Source organism: Nannobrachium achirus (genome assembly GCF_963921795.1).
Source record: "Nannobrachium achirus genome assembly, chromosome: 11".
Lineage (NCBI taxonomy): Eukaryota > Metazoa > Chordata > Actinopteri > Myctophiformes > Myctophidae > Nannobrachium > Nannobrachium achirus.
Window position 1 is genome coordinate 45,743,335 of NC_137820.1, and position 23,427 is coordinate 45,766,761.

Sequence of the window (23,427 nt, forward strand, 5' to 3'; positions counted from 1 at the left end):
TATAGTAGGCGTCGAGTGACGTTCGCTGATCTACCAGCTCACAATGCCTCGCATCCGCGACGCGTTGTGAGCTTGTAGATCTGCTATTTTCCAGGCGCAGAAATGAATGAATGATGACGAGCGAGTCACTGTGTCAGACTTCCAGCGCAGCGCACGTTATTATTTTTATTATTTAATAATCAACATAGCCTACAATTGAAACGCTTTCACAAGCCACAGTGTGGCTTAATTAATGTTCACATTAAGGGTAACAAGCACGTCAAGCAGGCACACTGCATGCACTGCACATTACATTAGAACAAGTGTGCTAGTGAGTGCAAATCAGTGGCTTCCTCAAAGAAAAAGAAACGAGGCGAAAAAGCGTTGGTACACTAGTATTAACGCTACGACACCAAAACGGGACATGCCCGTGCTGTCTTCGGCTGGAGAGTGGAGTCGGAGATGCTACTGGTGCTGCTGATGATGATGATGATGATGATGAAGAGAAGTTGGCGGTGTTGACGGACTCGGATTTATTGGACGGGTGATGGGTTGTGATTCTAGGTCTAGGATGTCAGGGTTAAATAAATGTATCTTTTTCATCTGTGGAGCTGCCAGTTTTTAGCAGAGCATCCTTAACTTTATGATAGTGTAGTTTGAGCCACTTGACTTTAGCACGGCATTGTTCTATTGTTCTGTTAAATCCACGCTCACGCATATAGGCCTACTCACTGATTACCGAAAATATGTCTGCATTTTTGTGGGTATTGTCTAATTGCGTTTGGATGTCAGCGTCTGCGCAAATCTCCAGCAAGCAAGCAATCTAACGCGTCGCTGATCTTATGGCCATGTCGACAACTGTTACCTAGTGTTTATTTGTGGCGACGCCTGACTCGTCGAATTTATATGAGGTCACGTTCAACATCAAAACCGGTTTTGTGGACGGTTGCTTCACACTGCAGCTCACCATTCACAAGGTCGCATCAAGCAGCCTCGAGACTACCTCTTGAGGTGGTTTCGAGGCTATCCGGTTCTGAGGAAAACCGCAGGCTTCACACTGTCAAAACCGGTCTAAACATCTGCCAAGTAGCCTCGAGACCGGTCCCGAGACTGCAGTGTGAATCCGCCCATAGACACACGCATAGCTACACACACGGTCACGCTAAGGAGACGGTGTGACCACCGCTCAAAAACAGACATTATCGATGTGTATCTATAACAGTGGTTTTCTTTTTTTTTCAAGGAATTTCAAGGAACGCCATAACTCTCAAAGTGTACAAAAAAAATGTAATGTAAATGTTCCATTTGTACACTTTCAGAGTTACAGACCTGTGAGAGTCACACTGACCCCCCCCCCCCCCCACGGAACCCAGAGGGTTACTCAACCTCACTTTGAGAACCACTGATCCATATGTTCATTGGTTATCTCATCTACCTTCTGGAAGAGCTGGAAACCTCGGAGGAGGGGCCTAACGTGGCCCCGCCCCAGCAAGACCCTCCAGATGATTGACAGGTCATGGAGACTCCAGGAGTGATGACGCCAGCTCTCCTCCAGGTGGGCGGTGGCTTCCGTGGCTGTGACATCATCGACGGAGGACAGCAGCCATACGCACAGACACTGCAGAAGCTCAGCCTCCTGTCAATCAAAAGCACAGAGACACACTCACACACACAAACACAGCAGTATAGTTCTGAAGCCAGAATTTAGAAGATGACATGCCACTGGAGAACTGTTTATATGCTAACCAGTCTGTTAATAGCTTAGTTCTTTTACATTCCTTGTCAGCAAAAAAATCATGATGTAGGGTCCAGGGTAGGGGACCACCAGGGGTCCAAAAAGACCCTTTTGGGAGTGTAAAAATGTAACAGGACCAAAGGCCCTTTGTACACACTCAGAGTCAAATAAATACATTTTACAGTTTTACTGTATTGCACTCAGAGTCAAATAAATACATTTTACAGTTTTACTGTATTGAATGGGCTAGCAAACTGGAGGTCCTTGAAATTAACGATAAAAAATGTATGCACACACTGCCAACTTGCACGGTCAAGGGAAAAGTATTAACGAAGCAACATTTTGGTCATGTTGACCTTCCACAGGCATCTGAGAAAGGTCTACGTGACCGTAACATGTCCTTGAAATGAAAAGGGTTGTGAATGGAGAACCGAAGTCTGACATCACTGCCGCTAGAAGCCACTATCCCACTGGGTCACAGAGTTAATCTTTCCATTGCAAATTCCTTAGGGTCATTTTAGATCGTGTCATACCAGTAAGACTACCTAATCGGGAGATAAGCAACCGTCAGGTCGCATGTATACACAAATTGGCCTTACCAACCTCATGGTGGCGCTAGAAGAGGGGCATGTGAGAAATCAGTGGCGGAGGTTGTGGTTTGCCAGCCAAGGAGTGTGTGTGCAGTTTGACATGGATAGGGGCAACGGTGCCGGAGATAAGAGTAGGGCCGTGACGTGACGGACAGCCGGTGGAGGTTTTCATAGTAACTTGCGACCTGACGGTCGCAATAAGAACTGTGTTAAAAAAACAAACAAATCAGCCCTATCTGATGATTTTACTCATATTGAATGAAGCATCAAATGTACTAATTTATCCAAAGAGCATATTTTTCTTTGCTCCAAACACAGACATTATCAAATGTAAAGGTCTTTGCACACTGCTGCGTTTTTCTGGCCGAATATCGGAGCGAATTTGGGAGCCCGTAAATAAAAAAATCACACCCGTGTGAAGTGGAGCTGTGTGTGTGTGTGTGTGTGTGTGTGTGTGTGTGTGTGTGTGTGTGTGTGTGTGTGTGTGTGTGTGTGTGTGTGTGGATCATGTGTACCGATTTTTGTGACATTTGAAGAAAATATGTAGGAAAAGGAGGAAAAAGGGTGTTTTGGAGAAAATTCAAGATGGCGGAAAATCTATCATGGCGCAAATGGGCGTGGCCTATATGGGAGATGCGTCATGACCCAAGGAATCCAGGGAAAACATATTTTTAATTTTCCGACCTACGGTTCAAGAGTTACAGGCCAAAACGTAAAGTGGGGTGTTATGGCGCCACCATGCGGCCAAATGACACAATTATTTTTTATTTAATCCTTGAAATCATTATGAACCTCCTCTCCAAGTCTTGAAACTCTAGCCCCTATGGTTTGCGAGAGACAAATAATTGAATGTGAGTTTTTGCGATTCCCATTATAAGTCAATGGGGAAAATTAATTCACTAATAAATTAATATCAATTAAACTATTGAACCTTTCTCTTAGCAAGTTACTAGCCCACGATTCCCGAGTAAGCCGGTCGATTTGACATATGGCGCGAGTGTGTGGTGGCAAAACTGTGGGACTAGTAGCGTGCCGAAGTTTAGGAAGTTCAGGCTACATACACACAGACACACACACACACACACAGACAGACAGACAGACAGACCCACACGGCCACGTATAGGGAGCCTGTGCTTCACACAGCTCCAAAAATCAACCTCACCTTACGTCAATCACGTTTGCACACTGCCGCCCGTTTCATATTTATTTTCGGACCAAGGTTGATTTTTTTCCGAACTGTTGCCACTGAGTCCCTTGCTCTATCTCTCTTTCCGCTCTCTCTCCCTGGCCTCCGGATACCGGATTTCCAAAATGCAACGAAAACCAGCTTAACTCAATACGTGACACAGTCACATACCTGACAGAATCGCACAGGAACACAGTTCTTACATAACGCGATCTAAGATACTTCTGTGCCCCAGGGATAGTGGGAGTGACGTCAGGACGTCGGTATGCCATCACTGTTGCAGAGCGATTGTCATTCTGACCTGGTAGCAGGCAGCCAGTATGGCCAGTAAGGGGCAGCGTTGTGCCAGTGCCTCTCCCAGCAGGTGAGTCCAGGAGCGGGGCTCCTCCTGGCTCCGCAGAAGCACCTGAAACAACTCCCTGGGGGGCTCAGGGCCAGGGCCGGGCTCAGGGACCTCCGCCTTCACGCTCTCCTCCTGCTCTTCGTCCTCCTCATCCTCTCTGACCCCGCGCTGCCGGCTGTTGAACTGCAGCTCCTGGAAGGCCAGTGACAGGTGCGCCTGGAGGGCGGGGCCAAACTGTGTGGCCAGCAACCGCACCTGGAGGAGTGACCAAATTATGGTTAAAGGAGTCGGTAATAACTGACAAGGGTTCATGATTTTTTTATTTGTCTTTCTCTGTGAGTTGTTTATTATTTACGTACTAGTTGAATTAGTAGTAGTTAGCAGTAGTATTATTAGTTCTTATTAGTAGTAGTACCTGTTGAGGAGGATAGCTGTGTAATTGGACAAACAGCAGGAAGTTGATCCAGTGTCCGTCAGCCGCACAGTGGGCGGGGTAAACAGAGGTGATTGGCAGGTGGTGGAGCTGACAGAACTGGACTGGCACCGCCCACTCCTGACCCGCCTCATAGGAAGTCCTGCAGACAAAATATGGATTCCAGATTAATAATGTGTGCATGCACGCACAGTCGCACACGCACACACACACACACACACACACACAGGCATACGTCAGTACATGTTGCAGTCATGTGGCTCAGGAGATGTAGCTAACCTGCTGATGCCTCTGTGTTCCAAGCTGTCGATCACAGCTGACTCCAGGTAGCCAATCAGCTCCTCTGCTGCCGTTTGCTCCACCTCCAGCAACCCATTGCCTTTAGCCACTGGGAGGAAGACAAAGCACTGGTTGGACGGGATGACGGAGGCCGTACAGTACAGTACGGCAGCCTGTTGCACCAGCTGTGCTTCATAACATAACAACTTCTACAGTAGACCATCTAAAAGCTCACAACGCGCCGCAAGTGAGCTTGTAGATTGGCTATTTTTGGGTGAAGGGATTTAGCGTAGGTTGAAGAAAGTGCACCAAGTGGTTCCTGTGGAAATAAGCCTTGGCTTTCAAGGATTCCTGAGTGATTTGTGCTGTCATGAAACTGTACTTTTTTCTAATGCAAACTTCTAATAAATTCTTCAATCAATCAATCAAAAACTCAGGTCCATTTGACTAAGAATAAAGGGTTCAAGTGGTAATCTGTTACGGAGAACGCGTTGCCCATGCCTATAATTTGCTGCTCCTCTTGCTCCAAGATATTCAAATGAGCTGCCAAGATAATCACTGTTTTATAAAGGACTTTACACATACTGTACTATGGACTAGGTGTAAGAATTAAGTTGTAACTCATGCCTACGTTGGAACTACTTCAGCAGTTGCAAGCCGTGTGTGTGTGTGTGTGTGTGTGTGTGTGTGTGTGTGTGTGTGTGTGTGTGTGTGTGTTAGAGATGCGCGGTTGGCGGTTTTAGCCACGGTGCACCGCGGTGCAGTCGGATTTGGATCAATCAAATATAATTATTAATTAATTTCGGATAACCGCGGATGAAATAATGCAGGAAATAAATTATGACATTATATATCTATCAATGAAAAGCGAAATCTATGTATGCTTGTGTCTGTGTGAGAGTGTGTTATTTTGTATAATTTGTAAAGTAAGCATCATTTTTCATGAGGCAATGTCCAGTCCATGATAGAACTAAACAGCTGTGTCCACTTAAAGGCAACGGCATCATGCCTTGTCGCGCTCATTACTTTACCTCTGGTCACGCCGCACTAAAAAGTGAATCTCTCTCAGCTCCATAGTCCATAATCACATTCACATTGCAAAGTACTGTAGGTAAGTTAAACTTCCCACTAAGTTGTGTGTTTGTTCTCGCTCTCGTGTGTCAGTGTGTCTGCCTGCCTGCATGTCTGTCTGCATCGACGCAGCACCGACTGAAAAGAAAAAAGACGAACGGACATTCCGTAGGCTAAATCAATGCATTTCTGTGATCCCACAACTAAGAAAACTAACGGGGAATAGCCTACCAGAAAATAATAATAATAATAATAGTTTGGAAGTTGCGGATGAGGATGGATGCGGATCTATAAATTGGATAATATAATTAATGCGGTTGGATAATGGGCGGATAATTAATTTGCGCGGGTGGATTTGGATGACATCAAAAGCCTATCCGCGCATCACTAGCGTGTGTGTGTGTGTGTGTGTGTGTGTGTGTGTGTGTGTGCGCGCGTGCGTGCGTGCGTGCATGCGTGCGTGCGTGTAAACGTACCCAGGTTTTGCGTGTGTGTAGCAGGGCTGATGAGTGTGTAGCTGTGTGTCCAGTGATGCAGTATCATTATGAGGACCCTCAGGTCCATGCGGAGCTTGAGGCTGCAGACTCCCAGCAGTTCACAGAAACACACACAGGCTGAAGCTACAGACGGCACGTTGAAACTCTGCAGGGCGACATGGTAGGCCTGCTCTGCTGCAGCACACAGCCTACAACACGCACACGCACGCGCACGCACACACACACACACACACACACACACACACACACACACACACACACACACACACACACACACACACACACACACACACACACACACACACACACACACACACAATATTTTTTGTCTTTGTCGCATTGATTCCGGATGGAAAATGCATTCGGGTCCCCATCCGGAAATCAATGGGGGTACATTTATTGAAATCAAATTATTGCCTTAGGAATGCGACAAAAACAAAAAAATATTATTGAACTCAAGTCTCCATGGTGTGAGTAACCAATAGAAATAAATGTCATTTTGGGGGTGAACTACTCCTTTAATGGTGGCACTTGACAAAACAAATCCCCACCCCCCTCACCAGGGACAGATAAAACCCTGGGGGAAACATGTGGTACACAGTAAATATTCATACACTCACAGCATGGTGACATCACTGCAGCCCGGTAGGTTCTGCAGCAGGAAGGTGACGTAGGCAGAGGCGGGGCGGCCATGACGGAGGTAGTAGGCAGCGTCCAACCTCTCCATCAGAGCGAACCTGTTGACCAGGTCTGGACTGGAGAAGTGAGGCAGCTCTGATACGTCTACGGACCACAGCAGCAGCAGCAGCAAACAGGACAGTTTCCGTGGCAACACCCATAACATGCAAATTCAAGGTCAGGTCTCATTAAGAGGCAATCACAGGAAGTATTCCTGTTATTCACACAGCTCCATTTCTGCTCAATCCACCAGTCTATTCATGTATTCATCTACACTGTAGTTATTGTTGCTTGCATATAAATGTCATCAAATAGAGCAGTCAATGTCAACTTTAATGACCTACAATAATTATGGAAATGGAATAGAACAGACCAGACAAACAGGGCAATTTCCGCGCACACACACGCACGACGCATGCACGCACTGCACACACACACACACACACACACACACACACACACACACACACACACACACACACACACACACACACACACACACACACACACACACACACACACACACACACACACACACACACACACACACACACACACACACACACACACACACACACACAGTACCATTGGGGCTTAGAGTGTTGGCCGTCTGCCAAACAAACAGGCGTGACGGATCCAGCGGATGGAGAGACTGAAACGGAGAGGAAGGTAAAGAGAGAAAAGAAGAGAGAGAGAGACAGAAGAGTGAAAAATGAATAAACTTGATTATGATTCCGCTGCCTGAGGAGCAAAATGTTCAATCTAAATGACAGCCTGTTTCTCATTAAACAGACAGCGGTACATTTTCACAGAGAACAGATTCAAATGAAATGAACAGCCAGAAATCTTTTTTCTTCTTTTTTATAGGTTTTGACAAAACAAACCTTTTGTTTGGGGTTCGGCACTATTGTAATTGATTCACTGAGTTTTCATTACCCGAGAGTAACAGGTTTACAGATACAAAGCTCTGTATACAATACTATGCAGTCCATGAAAGGGAAACATCTGTTCAGAAGAGTTCAGATCGAGCTGTACCTGCATCAGGTGGTAGATAGAAAGGTCGGAGGTCGTGGGGTTGCTGCGGGGGCCCCCCGCTGGGAAGAGGGCGGCTCTGAGTTTGGGGTACGGGGTCAGGGTCATCTTTAAGAGCTGGGGGTCAACTCTCCACGCCGGGCTCCCTGACCCGTCTCCCTGACGTAACACCTGAACCGCCAGTCAGACAGAGAGACAGACACCCCGTTACAGTTACTGCTGGTTCTCAATGTGAGGTCCTGGAGGGGGTGCCAGGAGGTCTCCAGATAAATGATTGTTAATTAGGAACCAAAATGGACCCTTACAGGTCTATAACTCGGAGAATATAAATGGAACCAAATAGACCTGTGAAGAGTTAGATTAACACTGAGGATTTCACAGTGTAGACCAAGATTAAATCACATCAAACTATGGGTCCTTGAATCAGAAGTCATACTTATTGACGGTTCAAGTGGTTAAATATCTGAAAACACAAATTGACATGAATCCAAAATACACTGATGATTGTGCAGTCAAATGATGAAACTATATGGAATCTATGAAGAGGTTGTGGGGGTCCCTGCTTCATCTCTCTCTCAACTAAGGGGTCCTTGGCCTGAAAATGTTGAAGACCCCTGAGCTAAATGACTGAAAGGTGGACTGGGACAGTGTGGTTACCTGGTCTATTCCTCCAGGGGTGAACATGATGGTGGCGAGGGCCAGCAGGCTGTGTCCCTCTAGCAGCATACTGGACACTGACGCCTGGCCCCCTGGTAGGACCACCTGGGCACTGGTTAGACTGGTCCAGAACACACACTCTGGGTCTGCAATGACAACAAACATTGTTGCGTAATGCTCAGGAGACAAATGCAAGGTGCAATGGTTAGTGTATGCCATTGTGTGCACTTAATACTGCTGGTACAGCACTTTATATGATAAACTGTGAACCTTATTATATAATAATATATAATATAATATTTAAAATGGGTTATATCCATTTACCACACATCTCTAGGGTAAACATTTCTAAAATTGCATTGTTGCACATTGTTTTAGAGTCTAAGTTATGATGTCCCCATATCTCTGTTATGAAATGTATTGATATCTGTTATGTATTGCTGTTGTGATGTCTTTGTTTTAGTGTTTTCTGTTGAAGAGGATTGCAATGGAAATAAGACCTCTGGCTTTATTGTGTTTTCTGTTTTCATCTTTGCTGAAGCATTGACTGTATGTCGGAAATAATCAATCAATCAATCAATCAATCAATCAAATATGGCGACTGAAGTATAAATGTCACTAAGAGTTTCACATAATCGTGAAACAAAATCACGACTGTCAATTATTTTCAATTAAATAAAATGAATACTATCAATGCGGGACATACAGATCGACAGTATGCTCTTTAGTCAAATGGACAAACATTGTTGTGTGTATCTGTAGGACAGACAGTGTTGTGTATCTCTGTAAGACAGACAGTTGGCGAGGGACATCTGTGTACCTGTCAAGTCTCTGCTGATCTCTTGGGTTTTGACCAGCATATCAAACCAGGGCTGGTTCTCAGATAGTGTCCTGTTGGACAGACTGGGACAGTTCCTGGGAGTCAGCCTGGAAAGACAGTGGAGACAGAGCAGTCTATTAGTATAGTATAATAAAATTTCAGGAAATGGAAAAAAGAACCTGTGTTCCACGGTAGTTAGTAAATGGTAAATGGTGCATTTACATAGCACCTTTATCCAAGGTGCTTTACAGAGATTTTGCATTACATTCACCCATTCACACACACATTCATACACCGATGGCAGAGGAAACCATTCAACAATAACTCTGGGGGAGCCCGGGATCAAACTGGGAACCTTTCGGGAACCCTCTATGTTCTAATCACGGTTTCTCTACCCCTGAGCCACTGCCGCCCCCCATTTAGTCACCATCTCTTAATTAAATACTTAGTTAATACTTTTCATTGGTTTTTAAAATAGCAGTATGGCATTCATTTACAGGGGGAAAATGATTGTGTTCTTTTTTTACTGTACCTGTAATATTGTAGGTATGTATAGAGTAGATACTGTAGGCTGTGGTCTAGACAGAACTGTATGAATCTTTTATGGAGGTTTGGAGGCAGCGGGGTGCCAGCTGTCATCACGCCCCCAGCCTGAGACATTCGCCATAACAGCTGGTCAAAGTCACTCAGCTCAGCCTTTGTCAGCATGCCTCGCCTGAACACAAACACACTGTTATGTTAGTAGATAGTTTGATTCTATCTATCCTATGATCAACAAAGGACTCTCCTCTGATCCCTCAATCAGAAAAACACAGTCAAATAAGTAACACATATAAACTTTTGTTTAAAACAGTGGTTCTCAAACAGTGGTTTTATTACAAGGACACCCAGTTTTGGTATGCATTAGACCAAGGACCCCCTTAAGAATGTACAAATGGAACCAAAGGAATCCTTATGGGTCCATTACACCCAGGGTTACAGAGCCGTAAGGGTCCCTTTGGTTCCCAAATACCAATCATTTAGCTGGGGACCCCTGGGGGTCTACAGAACCCACTTTGGGAACAGATGGATTAGAATAAAAGAAAAACTAAAACTAAAGTGTGAATAGAAGCGTAAACTACCACAGAAGGACAAATGATCAGCGTACCTGGCCAGCAGGTGCAGTATGTGCTCTCTGAGTGTTCTGCTGCAGTGTGTGTTGTTGTTCACCAGGTCAGAGGTCAGCTCTGGCCAGCAGGGGGCATCAGAAGGCTGAGTGTCCTGACCCACAGCACTCTGGATCCAACAGACCAGGCGGTCACGGTCATGGAGAGACGTCAGGTAACCCCACAACACCACGGGGTCACTGGAAGCAACGGCTGGTGGACACCACAGGTAGACATGTACCCCAGACAAGCAGACAGATGGTGGGACAGACAGGTGGTTAGATACAGACAGATAGGCAGAGACACACATAAAACAGGCATTTAAACCCTGTAGGAGCCAAAAGATATTTTGTTTGGTTTTCCCATGCTTTGCTTTGATTTGTTTCATTTCCGTTAATTGATTGCTTAGCTCCTGTCTGGCGTCTCATTATCTTTTGATTTATGTCAAAAGAGCTCACCCCGCTTCACAGTGAGTGATATTACTAGGCTCGATATTTTCTGTTTATCTCACTGTTTACCATTAATTTGTCTTGTTTTATTTTTGTACGTTTCAGTACCTGTTGTCATTTTCAGTTAATAAATCACCTTCAAGTTGTCAGGTTTTGTTTGGAGTTGAAATGTGTCACAGTAGGCTTACATGCCGAAGCTCAGCCATCTACAAGCTTACAGTACAACGACTTGCAACGTGACATGTTGTGAGCTTATCGACCAGCTAGTTTTGCGGAATGTTCACCCCCAGAATTTATTGGGATGCTAGTTTGAAGAGAATCTAAATTTCATCCAGATGTTTACTGGCGATGTATCTGATATATTGATGCACAGAGATGATAGCGTTACTTTTTATTCTGCTCTGTTCTACTGTATATGTCTATTCTCTTCTGTTCCATTACAATAATTACATATATTACAATACTATATTCTATACTATTCTAGTCTATAATTGTAATGTATTCTTCCATTCTACATGCTGGTTACAGTGGGTACCTGTGTCCTGGACTCTGGACAGCTGGACTGTCCTCTGGGAGTTGTGGTCCCAGTGTCGGACCCAGTCCAGTCTCAGAGAGCTCCACAGATCGGCTGGGTCTGACTGGGACCTGCTGTCCCCCATCACGCCCTCCAGTACCACTCGACAACCTGGGTCTGACTGGGCCAGCTGGAGAACTCTGGGAGAGATGAGACAAGACGAGCGGATGATGAGTAGACACACACATACACGCATGCACGTCATGTTGTGAGCTGATAGATCTAATGTTTTCTAAACATTTTGAACAACACAAATCTTCTCTTATGGGAGCTCTACAAAGCATTTTCAGACAGGCGTCTGTAGCCAAATACATACTGTATCAGCTTTATGAGCCTATATAGATGGGCTACTTTCGCTATTTTTGAAAAGGGGGGCTTCAGTGGTTAAAGATGGTGGTGTTGTGTTTTTATACGTAGACATAGAAAGGTAGACACCTCCTCATGGCTCTGGGGCGTTGGTAAAAAAGGATAGGCAATTTTTACAGAATTCTTCCGTGTGTGTCACAGAAACAGAAGTTCGGTAGACCAATCAGAGGCAGTACCATAGAGTTATAATATTGGGCAGTACTCCCTCTTTCCCAGAGGCACTAGCTTTGTTAATGTAAATGTTTGTCTCCTCATGCCAATAAAGCTCCTTTGGATTGAATTGAAGTCCCGGAAAAGACACACTGTGATTGGATCTAGCTTTTTATAACGGTATGTTTCTATAGCTATAGCTCCAGTGATGTCAGCATGACCAATCCAGAGCAACAACACTGCTTGCTTGTCCGAGAACCTTATCTGAAACCAAGCCATAGTGTATGGGGAAGAAAATAATTACACTGCACGGCATGGTTCTCTTATGTCTTAATGTAGTCAAAAAGAGCCATGTACCTTGTTGTGTGTGTGAGTCGTGAGCAGCGAGTGGTAGGCTGTGAACCCAACACCTGCATCTGTCTGAGGAACGCCACTCTCTGCATCTCCTCCTCAGACAGATAACCCTGTGTCGCCAGCTCCTCCACCTCAACAGAAACACAATTAACAACAATTAACATCTGGGGGCGCCCGCTGGCCTACCGGTCCAGGCGCATGCTACATGGGCTCAGTGTAGCCTGACAGCATGTCGTTGGTTTGATTCCCGGTCCCAACTACCTTTGCTGCGTGTCACTCCCCGTCTCTCTCCCCATTTCCTGTCGGTCTACCGTCCTATCAATAAAGGCATAAAATGCCCCAGAACATATCTTTAAAAATATATATATATATTAATATAATAACATCTAGTAATCCTCATTAAGACCACATCGGCAGAAGAAAATTCAATCAGAAGTAACTTATAAACATTACTGTGAGTAGAGAAACTGATAAACATTACTGTGAGTGACGGTGAGTGTGTGTGTGTGTGTGTGTGTGTGTGTGTGTGTGTGTGTGTGTGTGTGTGTGTGTGTGTGTGTGTGTTGCCCTTCTCACCACAAACTCCCTGAGGTCCTTATCGTCAGTGTAGAGACAGACAGAGTGAAGCTGTTTCTTCACATTAAAACCCTGAAAACATAACAGACTTGAAACACACTGCAATAACTCTGCAATCCATTTGATCAACTACGTGTTTTTTTTTAAGTGTGTGTGTGTGTGTGTGTGTGTGTGTGTGTGTGTGTGTGTGTGTGTGTCTGTGTGTGTGCGTGTGTGTGTGTGTGTGTGTGTGTGTGTGTGTGTACCATATTTCTCAGCAGTGTTTTAGCCTGCTGTAGGTCTCTGTTCGACAGGCAGTTGAAGACGAGGCGAAGACCTGTGCATCTCAGATCTGAGATCGTTCGATCGGGTCTGCCCTGCCTCTGCAGGAAGGCCTGGACCCGTGGGATCTGATTAGTCAGTACAGCCTTCTGGACCAGAGCCTGGAAACACACAGAGAAGAGATCAAAAACAAATCACCAATAGATCAACAGGGTTCCCACACAGTTTTACCAATTAATTTCCAAAACTTTTCCAGAATATTTAACCCAATTTCCAGGACTATATAACAATAATTCAGCTCAATAACAAGTCGCTTACTCCTACGCGCAATGCCCAAAGACAGGTAGTGTATGCCAGTGGTTCTCAACCTTTTCAGGCTGTGACCCCCGAAATAATCATATTTTTACTGGGGACCCGGCACCCTGATGAGCACTAAGAGTTGAGGAATTTTGTATAACACGTTTCTATTGTGAAAATAGCAGATCTACATGCTCACATGTTGTGAGCACGTAGATCGGATATTTTCACAATTTCTGCCTCTAATATTTGACAACTTGGCCAATGTTTAATTTGCCATTTCAGAGGTATTAACAAACTCAATAACCAAAGACAATGCATAGCTATTTTTTCCAGGACCTTCCAGGACCCTTGATCAATTCCAAATTCAAAACTTTTCCAGTACTGGAAAAATATTTTTCTAATTTCAAAATATTTCCAGGAATTTCATGACCGTGGGAACCCTGATCAACTAATGTGAGCTATATGAACACATTTTGTGTACATCTCCCAGCCTCACCTCTGTTGTGAGGAGGTCCCATCCCTCCTCCTTCCTCCCCTCCTCTTGCTGCTGAGGAGATGCTGGGGTGTGTATGTCGCTCCCTGCCGTCCAGGGGAACTTCTTCATGTAGACTCTGAGCTCCGTGATGTAAGCGTCCAAGATCTCCACACAGCGCTCAGAGTCAGCATCTAAAACTACACACATCACACTACGTAAGACGACATTAACTAATAGTAAGACGCCCTGGTACTGACTAGAATGATGTGTGTGTGTGTGTGTGTGTGTGTGTGTGTGTGTGTGTGTGTGTGTGTGTGTGTGTGTGTGTGACACACACACACACACACACACACACACACACACACACACACACACACACACACACACACACACACACACACACACACACACACACACACACACACACACACACACACACACACACACACACACACACACACACATACACACAAAACGGTTACCAAAACATATTGTTGAACACAGTAATAATAAACTGTGAAAGCCAGTCTGAGAATACAGAGTGTGCGTGTGTGTCTGTGTGCAGTCTTACCCTGCGTGTTGTTGAGTATGGTAGTGACCTGTGTGTTGAGGAAAGACAATGTGAGGCTGAGTAGCTGTTCGGAGAACTGTCTGCTCTGAGCTTCATTGTGAGAGTCTCTGATGGACGAACACAGCAGGTCCAACGCAGGGCACAGCTCCTGGATGGCTGCGAAGAGGAAGGACACACTATTACACTTGGCACAGTGACAGGGTATTTCAGTCACCTCTGGCCATGTGTGTGTCTGTAGGAACCACAGCTGTTATGGTAAGATTAGGATGAAATGTTGCACATAGGCTGAAAAGAAATGGGTCGACAAGTGCTATTTTGTATACATTTTAAGCAATGTATAATGAATTCCAATGTGAAACAGTAGATGCTACACCATCTACACCAAGTGCTCTGTCCACTTGTGCGTGCATGTAGGCATCTCTCCAAGGGCCATTATTATTCTATTAGGGCTGAATATTTAACAAAATCAAGTATCAAAATACTTTTTGATATACCTCAATATCAATGAAAAGGTGCGCTTCCTCTGTTTGCCTCCTTGGCCGTGGGTGCTCAGCTAACAATTAATATTCAACAATGAAAAACCACAGAGGTGGAAAAACTCAGAAACAACTTTTTTTATTCCTCCATCTGCTAACACATTTTGGTGTATAGCCTTAAGCAGAGCAAATTTTTCTTGCTCTGATGAAGGCTACACACAGGAGGCTACACACCAAAACACATCTTTATTGTTGGACCTCAAAATCAATATTGTAGTGTGATAACATCCTATCCTATTACAATTACAATTTAGGCATTTAGAGCGATTTACAAGGACAGCACAAGGTTCAACACAACTTCCTGCCAAGTGCCAACCACCATGGATGTGGTCAATACTGTAAGCCAGGGAGGGGTCTTCAACAGGGGTCCTCAGAGTTACTACAGGGGGTCCTCCAAATCTTTCTGTGATAGAAACTTTTTTTCTCCTTTTTTATATTACCGGTAACCACTTGAATCCTAGGTCCATATTCGGAGAAGTTTAGCCAAAAATAGCAGATCTACAAGCTCACAACGTAGATCGGCTATTTTTAGCAAAGAGGTTTGGTGTAGAGGGAAAAAAGAGCAGACTAAGTACAGAGCGAAAGGTCAAGTATTGACGCTTTAAGTGGTTAAATATCTGAAAACACAAATTGACATGAATCCAACTTACTATCAAACAAAAATAATTGTGCTGTCAAACAATGAAACTATATGGAATCTATGAACAGATTGTTGAAGACCCCTGCTGTAAGCTTATAGATCACATTCTTACTGCTGAGCTGACTGGGTGTGTCCCCATCAGACACACTGCTGCCTGCAGGATTCAAAATGTTCTCTTTACTCTTCAGGAAAAAGTCCACTGTGTCCAGCTGACGGTTCTTCAAACCCGCCTGTAACACAGAACATTACATGTTAGTCTGAAATTCAAGACAGCCATTTGTAAAATCTGTCAGGGGGACGAAGATTTACGATTCTGTCCCTATCGGTACATAACTCGGACAGCGCTGAGTCGGCTCGAGCGGACTTCGCAACGTTCGACACAGCAACTCGGTCGCTTTAGCTCGTTCAGCAGTGTCTCACGTGGATCAAGTCCGCTTGAGACGGCAGCGCCTCCATCGTCTCCACCAAAAACAAGCGCTCCCTTACATCTGACACCCACCCGCGCCCCCACCGGTGTGCTCAGACCAGTTGGTAAACCCGCACACGAGAGAGGAAGACAGAGACAGACAGTAGGAAAGCTGAGAGGGAAAACCATGGACCTGCAGTGCATGGAGAGGAATGGAACAGCGCCCCCAGCTGTTGAGGTGACACAGGGCGTCAACAGTGGCAGCGCTGCCAAACACCATCAGTCTGTTTAACAGCTCCTCCTGAGTCACTCCAAACAGAACCTGGACTAGACCACTACCTGCAAACATGTAGATGAAAGGACAGAGAGACAGACAGGAGAGAGATAAACGATCATATTTTGAACGAGCGCATGTCTAAATATAAGTGTAAGATGTAACAACTTCACCGTACCAGATTACTAAGTGGTTAAAACATAAACCAGTACTCTCCTAATCACACTAATGCTAATATGCTTCAATGGAATTCCGGGATTGTTCCTAGCAGTCTGCGTATTCGTGCACTTTTACTATAAACACATTCGCTATCAGGCTGACCTTTCAACAGCAGACTGTGTTGCTGTTCTCCACATCGCTGTACAGGCACTGCCTGGCAATTCGCCCTGTGGTAGCTCACACTCTGCGACTGCAAATCCCACAATGCCACAGTAGCCTGGTGTTCTCCAGAGTTCGAAGACACGTAGGTGAGCACGGCAGAGAACTCGGACACAGAGAGCAGGGACAGGGAGGCAGAGTCCGGGATGGATAGACTGACAGCTGCTCCGCCGGGAGGGGCTCTGCTCTGGCAGAGCCGGGCTGAGGAGAGGGCCTGTAGACACTCTGGATGGGGGAGGTCAGAGAACCAGGGCTGGGGGACAGAGATAGGGGGCTGGGGGACAGCGCCAGCCTTGGCTCTGTTGTACATGGATGACAGACGTGCCTCCCAGGAGCTGATGGAGAAAAGAGAGAGAGAGAGAGAGAGAGAGAGAAAGGATGGAAAATTAACAGACAGAAGTCAGGAGGAGATGTGATATTGGTTTGGTCTATTGGCCTTTTCTTTTCTATTACTGTTGAAAATGTACTCCCAACATTATCTGTCCCTTTCCCTGACTATCAGTGTATCTGTCTGTCAATCTATCCCTATTTTCATTGGCCTTTTCCAAGGGCATCTTCGGGTCAATGAACAATTTTACATTCAGTCATATTTACAGTCCACAATTATTTATTCAAATTGTATTTTTCTTAATGACTGAGGATTAATACATTTTAAACATCAACAGAAGAAAAGAAAAAAGAAAAAAAAAACATTGCTGCATCAAAAGTCAACAAACTATACTATAAAAAATGTTACATTGGCTTAATTGTCAAATAATATAAAAAAAAAGAGGCAAAACAAATGAAAATAGCTGATCTACAAGGCTATTTTCACAATATCTATCTGTGGAATCGGGACAAACTAAATGCAATGCCTCAACTAAAATAAGATATTATTTTTAGGGGGGGTAGATTCTCCTTGTTTATCAACAGGAGTGCACTGAGGACACTAGCCTCATTCAGTGCTATTTTGACTATGCTTGCATTTCATGGAAAACTAGCATCGGCAAGCCATTTTTATAATGATTATCATTATTATAATGATCCTTATTATTATTCTTACCCTTTGCTCTAAGCTGAATCTTTTTTTCTGTATGTGTCCTGTATTTCATTACTGCAGTATTGTTATGAATTTCCCTCATGGGATAAAGGCCTGTCTGTCTGTCTGTCTGTCTGTCTGTCTATCTGTCTGTCATTCTGTCTAATGCTTGCATATTACCGGTCAGAGGTGAATGCGGTGCCCAGGGCATGGTGACTCCACGTGGAGCTGAGCGTACTGTCCTGGTCTCTGGGATCTGGGGGTTGCATGGAGGGTCGTCCCGAGGTCACACGACAGAGCAAATGGTCTGGGAAGGTCCTGGTTGGAGGTGGGACAGACATGCAGTATGTTGAAGAAAGATTGATTGATTGAAGAATTTATTAGAAGTTTGCAATAGAAAAAAGTACAGTTTCATGACAGTACAAATCACTGGTACAAGGTCAACTAAAAGGAGATCCTAGAAAGCCGAGGCTTATTTCCACAGGAACCACACTTTAAGTATCTCATATAACATTGAAAGACAGACGGATAGAACATAGTACTTTATCTAGGATAATATCAGTTTCAAAAGCATAACATCAAAAACAAAAAAAAGAGAAAAGGGGGGGGGGGCATGGGGGCTTAGTCACGGGTAGCAGCTGTCTGAAGGTGACTTTTCATACCAATTTTGAAGGAGGCTAGGGATTTGCTCTCCTTTAGGGCTTGTGGAAGGGCGTTCCACATGTTGATGGTGTAGCAGGAGAACGAGTTAGAGCCTTGTTTAGTGTTAAATCTACGTTGATGATGATTAGTGGAGCTGCCTCTGGTGTTGTGATTGTGAACATCCTTGACCTTTAAGACGTAGTTTGTCAGGTACATGGGAATCTTGGAGGTGTAGTGTATCTTGTACACCAGGCCCATTGCAAGATGCTGTACTCTGTCAGAGACAATGTCCTGAATATGAAAGTATGTTGTAGCTTCCATCAACCAGTGTAACATAATGTTAGCCAACGATGGACGGGGTCAGGGAGAGAGAAACCAAATGATCGGTTCTCCCAGTGGTATTTATATTTTCATCATAATACCTAATGGACATACGTAGCTACTTATCCACACTAACATCTGACTAACAGGGCTAACAGAACAGAGGTTCCTATGGGTTTGGAATGTTCACTATAGTTATTGTTATCAGTTGGAACAGCACTGAGGATGTGTCTCGGATTAAAGTGGGCGTGTCAAAAACAAGGTAAATCTTCTTCTTTCGTGTATCATCGGCATTGATGATTGGTTGACGACATTTTATTTCACAAGATTTCTTGTTACTTAGGTAAATCTTAGGCAACTTTTGGCTAAAATTGTTGATGACGTCACGACGCGTCCGTACCATAGAGTTATAATGTACTGTACCTACAATGTACATTCTCTTCCCATCGCCCGCAGGGACGCACTCGCAGCCCACAGAAAGCAACTTCCTTTGCTCGCACAGGGCTACTGGGCCAGCACTAAAGCTAAAGACACGAAATATGTTTGTTTATGTTTATTTGTTGAAATGGCGGATTCGCTCAAATTCACCGAGAGGGGATGCTGCCTCTCGCCGGGCAGTGGGGCTCTAAAAGCGGGGGGCTTGCCACCTTTTTCCACGCCGCTCCCCGTAGCGGGGCGTGTCAGCGGCACTTTAAGTGTAAGCATTTTAATTACTATTTTATACTTTGTCGTTCAATAGTGTTGCACTGGGAAATGGCCGATCTACTTGTGTTTGACCAGGTTCGAAATGTTTAAAATAAATTCTTAAAAAACGTTGTAAAGATCATTGAACGTTTTAATGACATGCCCATAATAGTGACGTCAGGTGGTTAAATGGGTCCAGCCCCCACATTGCCCTCCTGAAGAACGGTTACCTGAAATAGTGGTTGAGGTCGACCGCTACGGCCTCGTGGGACAGACTGACGGCAACGACTGTACTGAGGTCAGCAGACACCTGCAGGACACAGAAGGAGGAGGGGCAGGGGGAAGAGGTCTGCTCCTCTTCCTCCAGCCCAGAGCTCATGTACAGAGGGAGGTTCACCATGGCCAGTTGTCTGCCGTCCACGCTGTCAAACACATCTGGAGCTCACAGATAAAGAAACATGCTCACCGAGACACAGGTAGGGCCGTCACCAGTCACGACCATAATGTTTTTTTGATGATGATGATTATACAAATAATTGCGATTAACAATTTAGTTAACAACAATAAACAAAAATAAATAATGTACTATGGCCAACGTATTGCGATGCATCTCATCTCATTCTTCAACATTTTACAACAATTATGCAAAAATAATTGTGATTATCTCAAATAATTGAGATCAACGATTATGTAATAATTGTGACTGGCCTAGACACAGGATGTGATGTAAATATCCTCCGCAAGAGGTGATGCAACTGTAACTACTGCTCCTGCTGTCAAAGGGGATAGAACAGCAACCTTGATGGATGTTTTTGCATCAAGGCTGGAGTGTGCAAATAAAAAGGTTTTAGCGTAAGGCACTCGGTAAAGAAAATGGCCTCTGGACTGTGTCTGCAGTTCTCAACACCAGCCAAAGCAAAACATGGATATAATAAGTAAGTCTTATAACTTTTAATTGGATTGTCCAAGAACATATTTATGGATTCAGTATCAGGAGCAGCACATATTTATTCTGGCATCGGTGCATTTCCACAAGAACAGTCAGAAGAGGTCTATTCCAACAGGTACACCTAGCATTAATAATTACCATTTTTGTCTCCACTACCCATATTATCTACTTTGATAACTAGCTTTACAGTGGCTTGCTGTGTACATTTTTATTACTTGCGCCAGCAGAGCGTGCAAGTACTGCATTCGGCTGCGTATGTAGGTAGGTAGGTAGGCCATACATGGGCATACGTGCACAAGATGCAATTTGGCACCTCGACAGAGTGCAGTTCTAGTTATTATTATATTTTCACACCACATTGCTTTGTATTGCTTACGTCCTCCCCTTTCCTCTACTCACTGTACCGCCTCTGTGCACTCTTTGTGAAACAAGGATTTGAGGATACAAATGACTCCGTTGGTGGAGAGAACAAACAGAGTTCCTCTACAGAGACGATACTGGCATGCTGGGCTAGGCAGAGGGAGGTGACAGCAGGAGAGAGGCTGCGGGTCGTCTCCTGCTCCCTGCTCCCATTTCAACCACAGCAAGGAGCTGTCATTCAGCAGCAAACAGCACCTCCCGTCCACGAAACACAGCATGCGGATGGACACTGGCTCACACACACCTGCAGGGGAGACACGGACGCAGAGAATTGTGATGACCCGTACATGTATATGCCCCCACGATCTGCACCAATAAACTGCCTCTCTATCAGTACAAAGCTTCACTCATCCTGCAGGTCCCAGAAGTCCAATTAGGAAGATCTGCTTTTTGTTATTGTGACAATTGCCAAGTGTATTTATTTTAGCAGTCATTGCCTTTAGCCATCTTTCTTGTTCTGTTTCGCATACATTTTGTTTAATTGATAATTCCAAGACTACACATTCTTGTGGTCTTTTTGCATCTGCAATTAAGCCCTTTGCACACAGGACAGTTGCGTTTCTTCCGTTTGCTGTATGAATAAAACGCATTGGATTTGGTGTGCAATGCTGTGCGGAATCGGCGCTGCGGATCCCAAAAGGAGTCATAAAAGGAGTGATGAGTTTTTCACCGCATGCGACAAGACGCACGAGTCGAACTGGGTTCGATCGAGAAAAAAACGCACGGCGGCAGCCACTCGTCCCACGGCTAATTCGGAGCCGGTGTGCATGAGGTCATAGAGAATTGTTTTCTTTTCAAAAAATTATATTGTCCATTTTATCCGTGCGGTTAAACGCACCTGTGTGCAAAGGGCTTTACTGTATGCCAGGCTGTACCTCAGCAGCATTGAAAACGAGGGTTCTCCCTCAATGTATTTCTGAGGTTTTAAATAAATAATGGTGGTGATGATGATGATGTTGATGATGATGAATGGACAAACAGCCATGGCCGAGAAATTATAACAACACTTACTGAGGTCCTTGTCTTTGAGCATCTGTACCAGGCTGCCTGCAGGACACTGACACAGGCAGACCAGAGTAGTAGATCCAGATCGCTTTACTTCCACCTCAAACAGCTTCAGTTCGCACTGTGAGCCCACGGCCAACAGTCTGAGACCGCTGACAGAGCCTGTATAGACAGTCATCTCTTCCCAGGAAAAACTAAAGCAAAGCAGAAAAGAGAAGAACAGAATACATTAAACCAATTGTAGCCTAATTTGTTGAACATTGAGAGACTGGAAACCTATTTTTAATTAACATGTAATAAATCCCTATGCTGATGAATCTCATCACAGCAACATTTTTAGTAGAACTGCTGATCCAACCAATATGCCCATAAAAGGGACAAGGACTGACAGATACATAGATCTCCATATATGGGCACATATGCGATTTACATCACACTAACACCCACAGACATAGTCCTACTGATGTCATCTAGGGATCACTGACACTGACACCCTCTAGAATCCCTGATCGTAACCTCAAGTTGAAACTAAGTAGGCGCACCAGTCATGCTGATTAGAAACCTGCAAGCAGGTCCCGAGTCCGACTGCACTCTCAAGAATGGCACCAGAATGATGGTAATGCAAAAGATGGACAAAGTCATTGAGTGTGAGACTGCAGTAGGCACAAACAGGGAAAAACAATCTTCCTCCCAAGAATACCTCACAATGACAGAGGTGATGAGCTTCTAATCACCTTCGTTAGACGACAGTTCCCTATCCACTTAGCTTTCTCTGTTACCGTCAAGAGAATGAATGAGTTGGCATCTACTTGCCTCAACCTGTGTTCGCTCATGGCCAACTCTATAGCCTTCTCCAGGGGAAAGAGAGACAGCGCCGTAAAGGTTTTCATTGTGGATAATGACTAAGCCATTACGCATTACTGACAACATTGTTTATAGCAAACTCCTTTAATTAGCCAATCATTCAAACAGTCTTTACATTACAAATGTAACTCTGCTGTTACTACTGCTATAGATACACTTTGCAGACTATTATTCTATTTTGCCTACCACACACACATTGCATTTGCTACTATCTGGATGCATACTGACAAATGACTTTCATTCTTCAACAGATCTTTGCCATTTCCCCCCTGAAACAACACACAGATCTATGCTGAAACAAATGCTGGAAAGAAATACATTGTCATCATTTCTTAGTCTCATCACTTCATCATTTCACTTTTCACTCTGTATCCTGATTCCTGAAAGACACATGGAGACTCCTGTTACTGAACTGAATATAGAGATATTTAACACTTACCCCACCTTTACATTTTAGATGTACTTGTCTTGCATGTTGTTGTTGTTGTTGTTTTATTGTTTTTCTAATGCTACACAGTAAAAATGTTGTGTTCATTTACCCATTTGTAACTCCAAAGAGTGCAAGTACAAAATGTATGCTAGCTTGTGTCAGTGTGAGTGTACTACTCACTCTGAGTAGGTTCCTTCCAGTGTGGTCCCCAGCGCCTCTCTGTGTGTGACATCAGCGACCAGCAGCCCTCCTGTCCTCCCCAACACACAGACCAGAGAACAGCCCTGGGCCATCCGGACCTTCTGGGCCTCCTCCACAACACTTCCACACAGACTGCTC

At 44.5% G+C, this 23,427-nt stretch overlaps 1 protein-coding gene across 1 annotated transcript in view; it reads right to left on the reverse strand.

The window, feature by feature from the left end:
* spg11 (SPG11 vesicle trafficking associated, spatacsin) overlaps positions 1-23,427 on the reverse strand; it is a 42,484-nt gene extending 19,057 nt beyond the window's left edge. Inside the window, exons 1-26 of the mRNA XM_080736782.1 lie at positions 23,269-23,427; positions 21,801-21,988; positions 20,815-21,033; positions 19,651-19,855; positions 17,954-18,091; positions 16,699-17,090; positions 16,297-16,442; positions 15,810-15,927; positions 14,522-14,677; positions 13,972-14,147; positions 13,160-13,336; positions 12,915-12,986; positions 12,342-12,469; positions 11,430-11,608; positions 10,448-10,658; positions 9,833-10,015; positions 9,301-9,407; positions 8,481-8,626; positions 7,827-7,994; positions 7,377-7,443; positions 6,734-6,896; positions 6,093-6,301; positions 4,546-4,654; positions 4,249-4,408; positions 3,792-4,088; positions 1,415-1,615 (exon numbers count right to left, since the gene is read on the reverse strand). Of these exons, the coding sequence (XP_080592908.1) occupies positions 1,415-1,615; positions 3,792-4,088; positions 4,249-4,408; positions 4,546-4,654; positions 6,093-6,301; positions 6,734-6,896; positions 7,377-7,443; positions 7,827-7,994; positions 8,481-8,626; positions 9,301-9,407; positions 9,833-10,015; positions 10,448-10,658; positions 11,430-11,608; positions 12,342-12,469; positions 12,915-12,986; positions 13,160-13,336; positions 13,972-14,147; positions 14,522-14,677; positions 15,810-15,927; positions 16,297-16,442; positions 16,699-17,090; positions 17,954-18,091; positions 19,651-19,855; positions 20,815-21,033; positions 21,801-21,988; positions 23,269-23,381 (4,428 nt within the window). The 5' untranslated portion in view covers positions 23,382-23,427. The remainder of the gene's footprint in view (positions 1-1,414; positions 1,616-3,791; positions 4,089-4,248; positions 4,409-4,545; positions 4,655-6,092; positions 6,302-6,733; positions 6,897-7,376; positions 7,444-7,826; positions 7,995-8,480; positions 8,627-9,300; positions 9,408-9,832; positions 10,016-10,447; positions 10,659-11,429; positions 11,609-12,341; positions 12,470-12,914; positions 12,987-13,159; positions 13,337-13,971; positions 14,148-14,521; positions 14,678-15,809; positions 15,928-16,296; positions 16,443-16,698; positions 17,091-17,953; positions 18,092-19,650; positions 19,856-20,814; positions 21,034-21,800; positions 21,989-23,268) is intronic.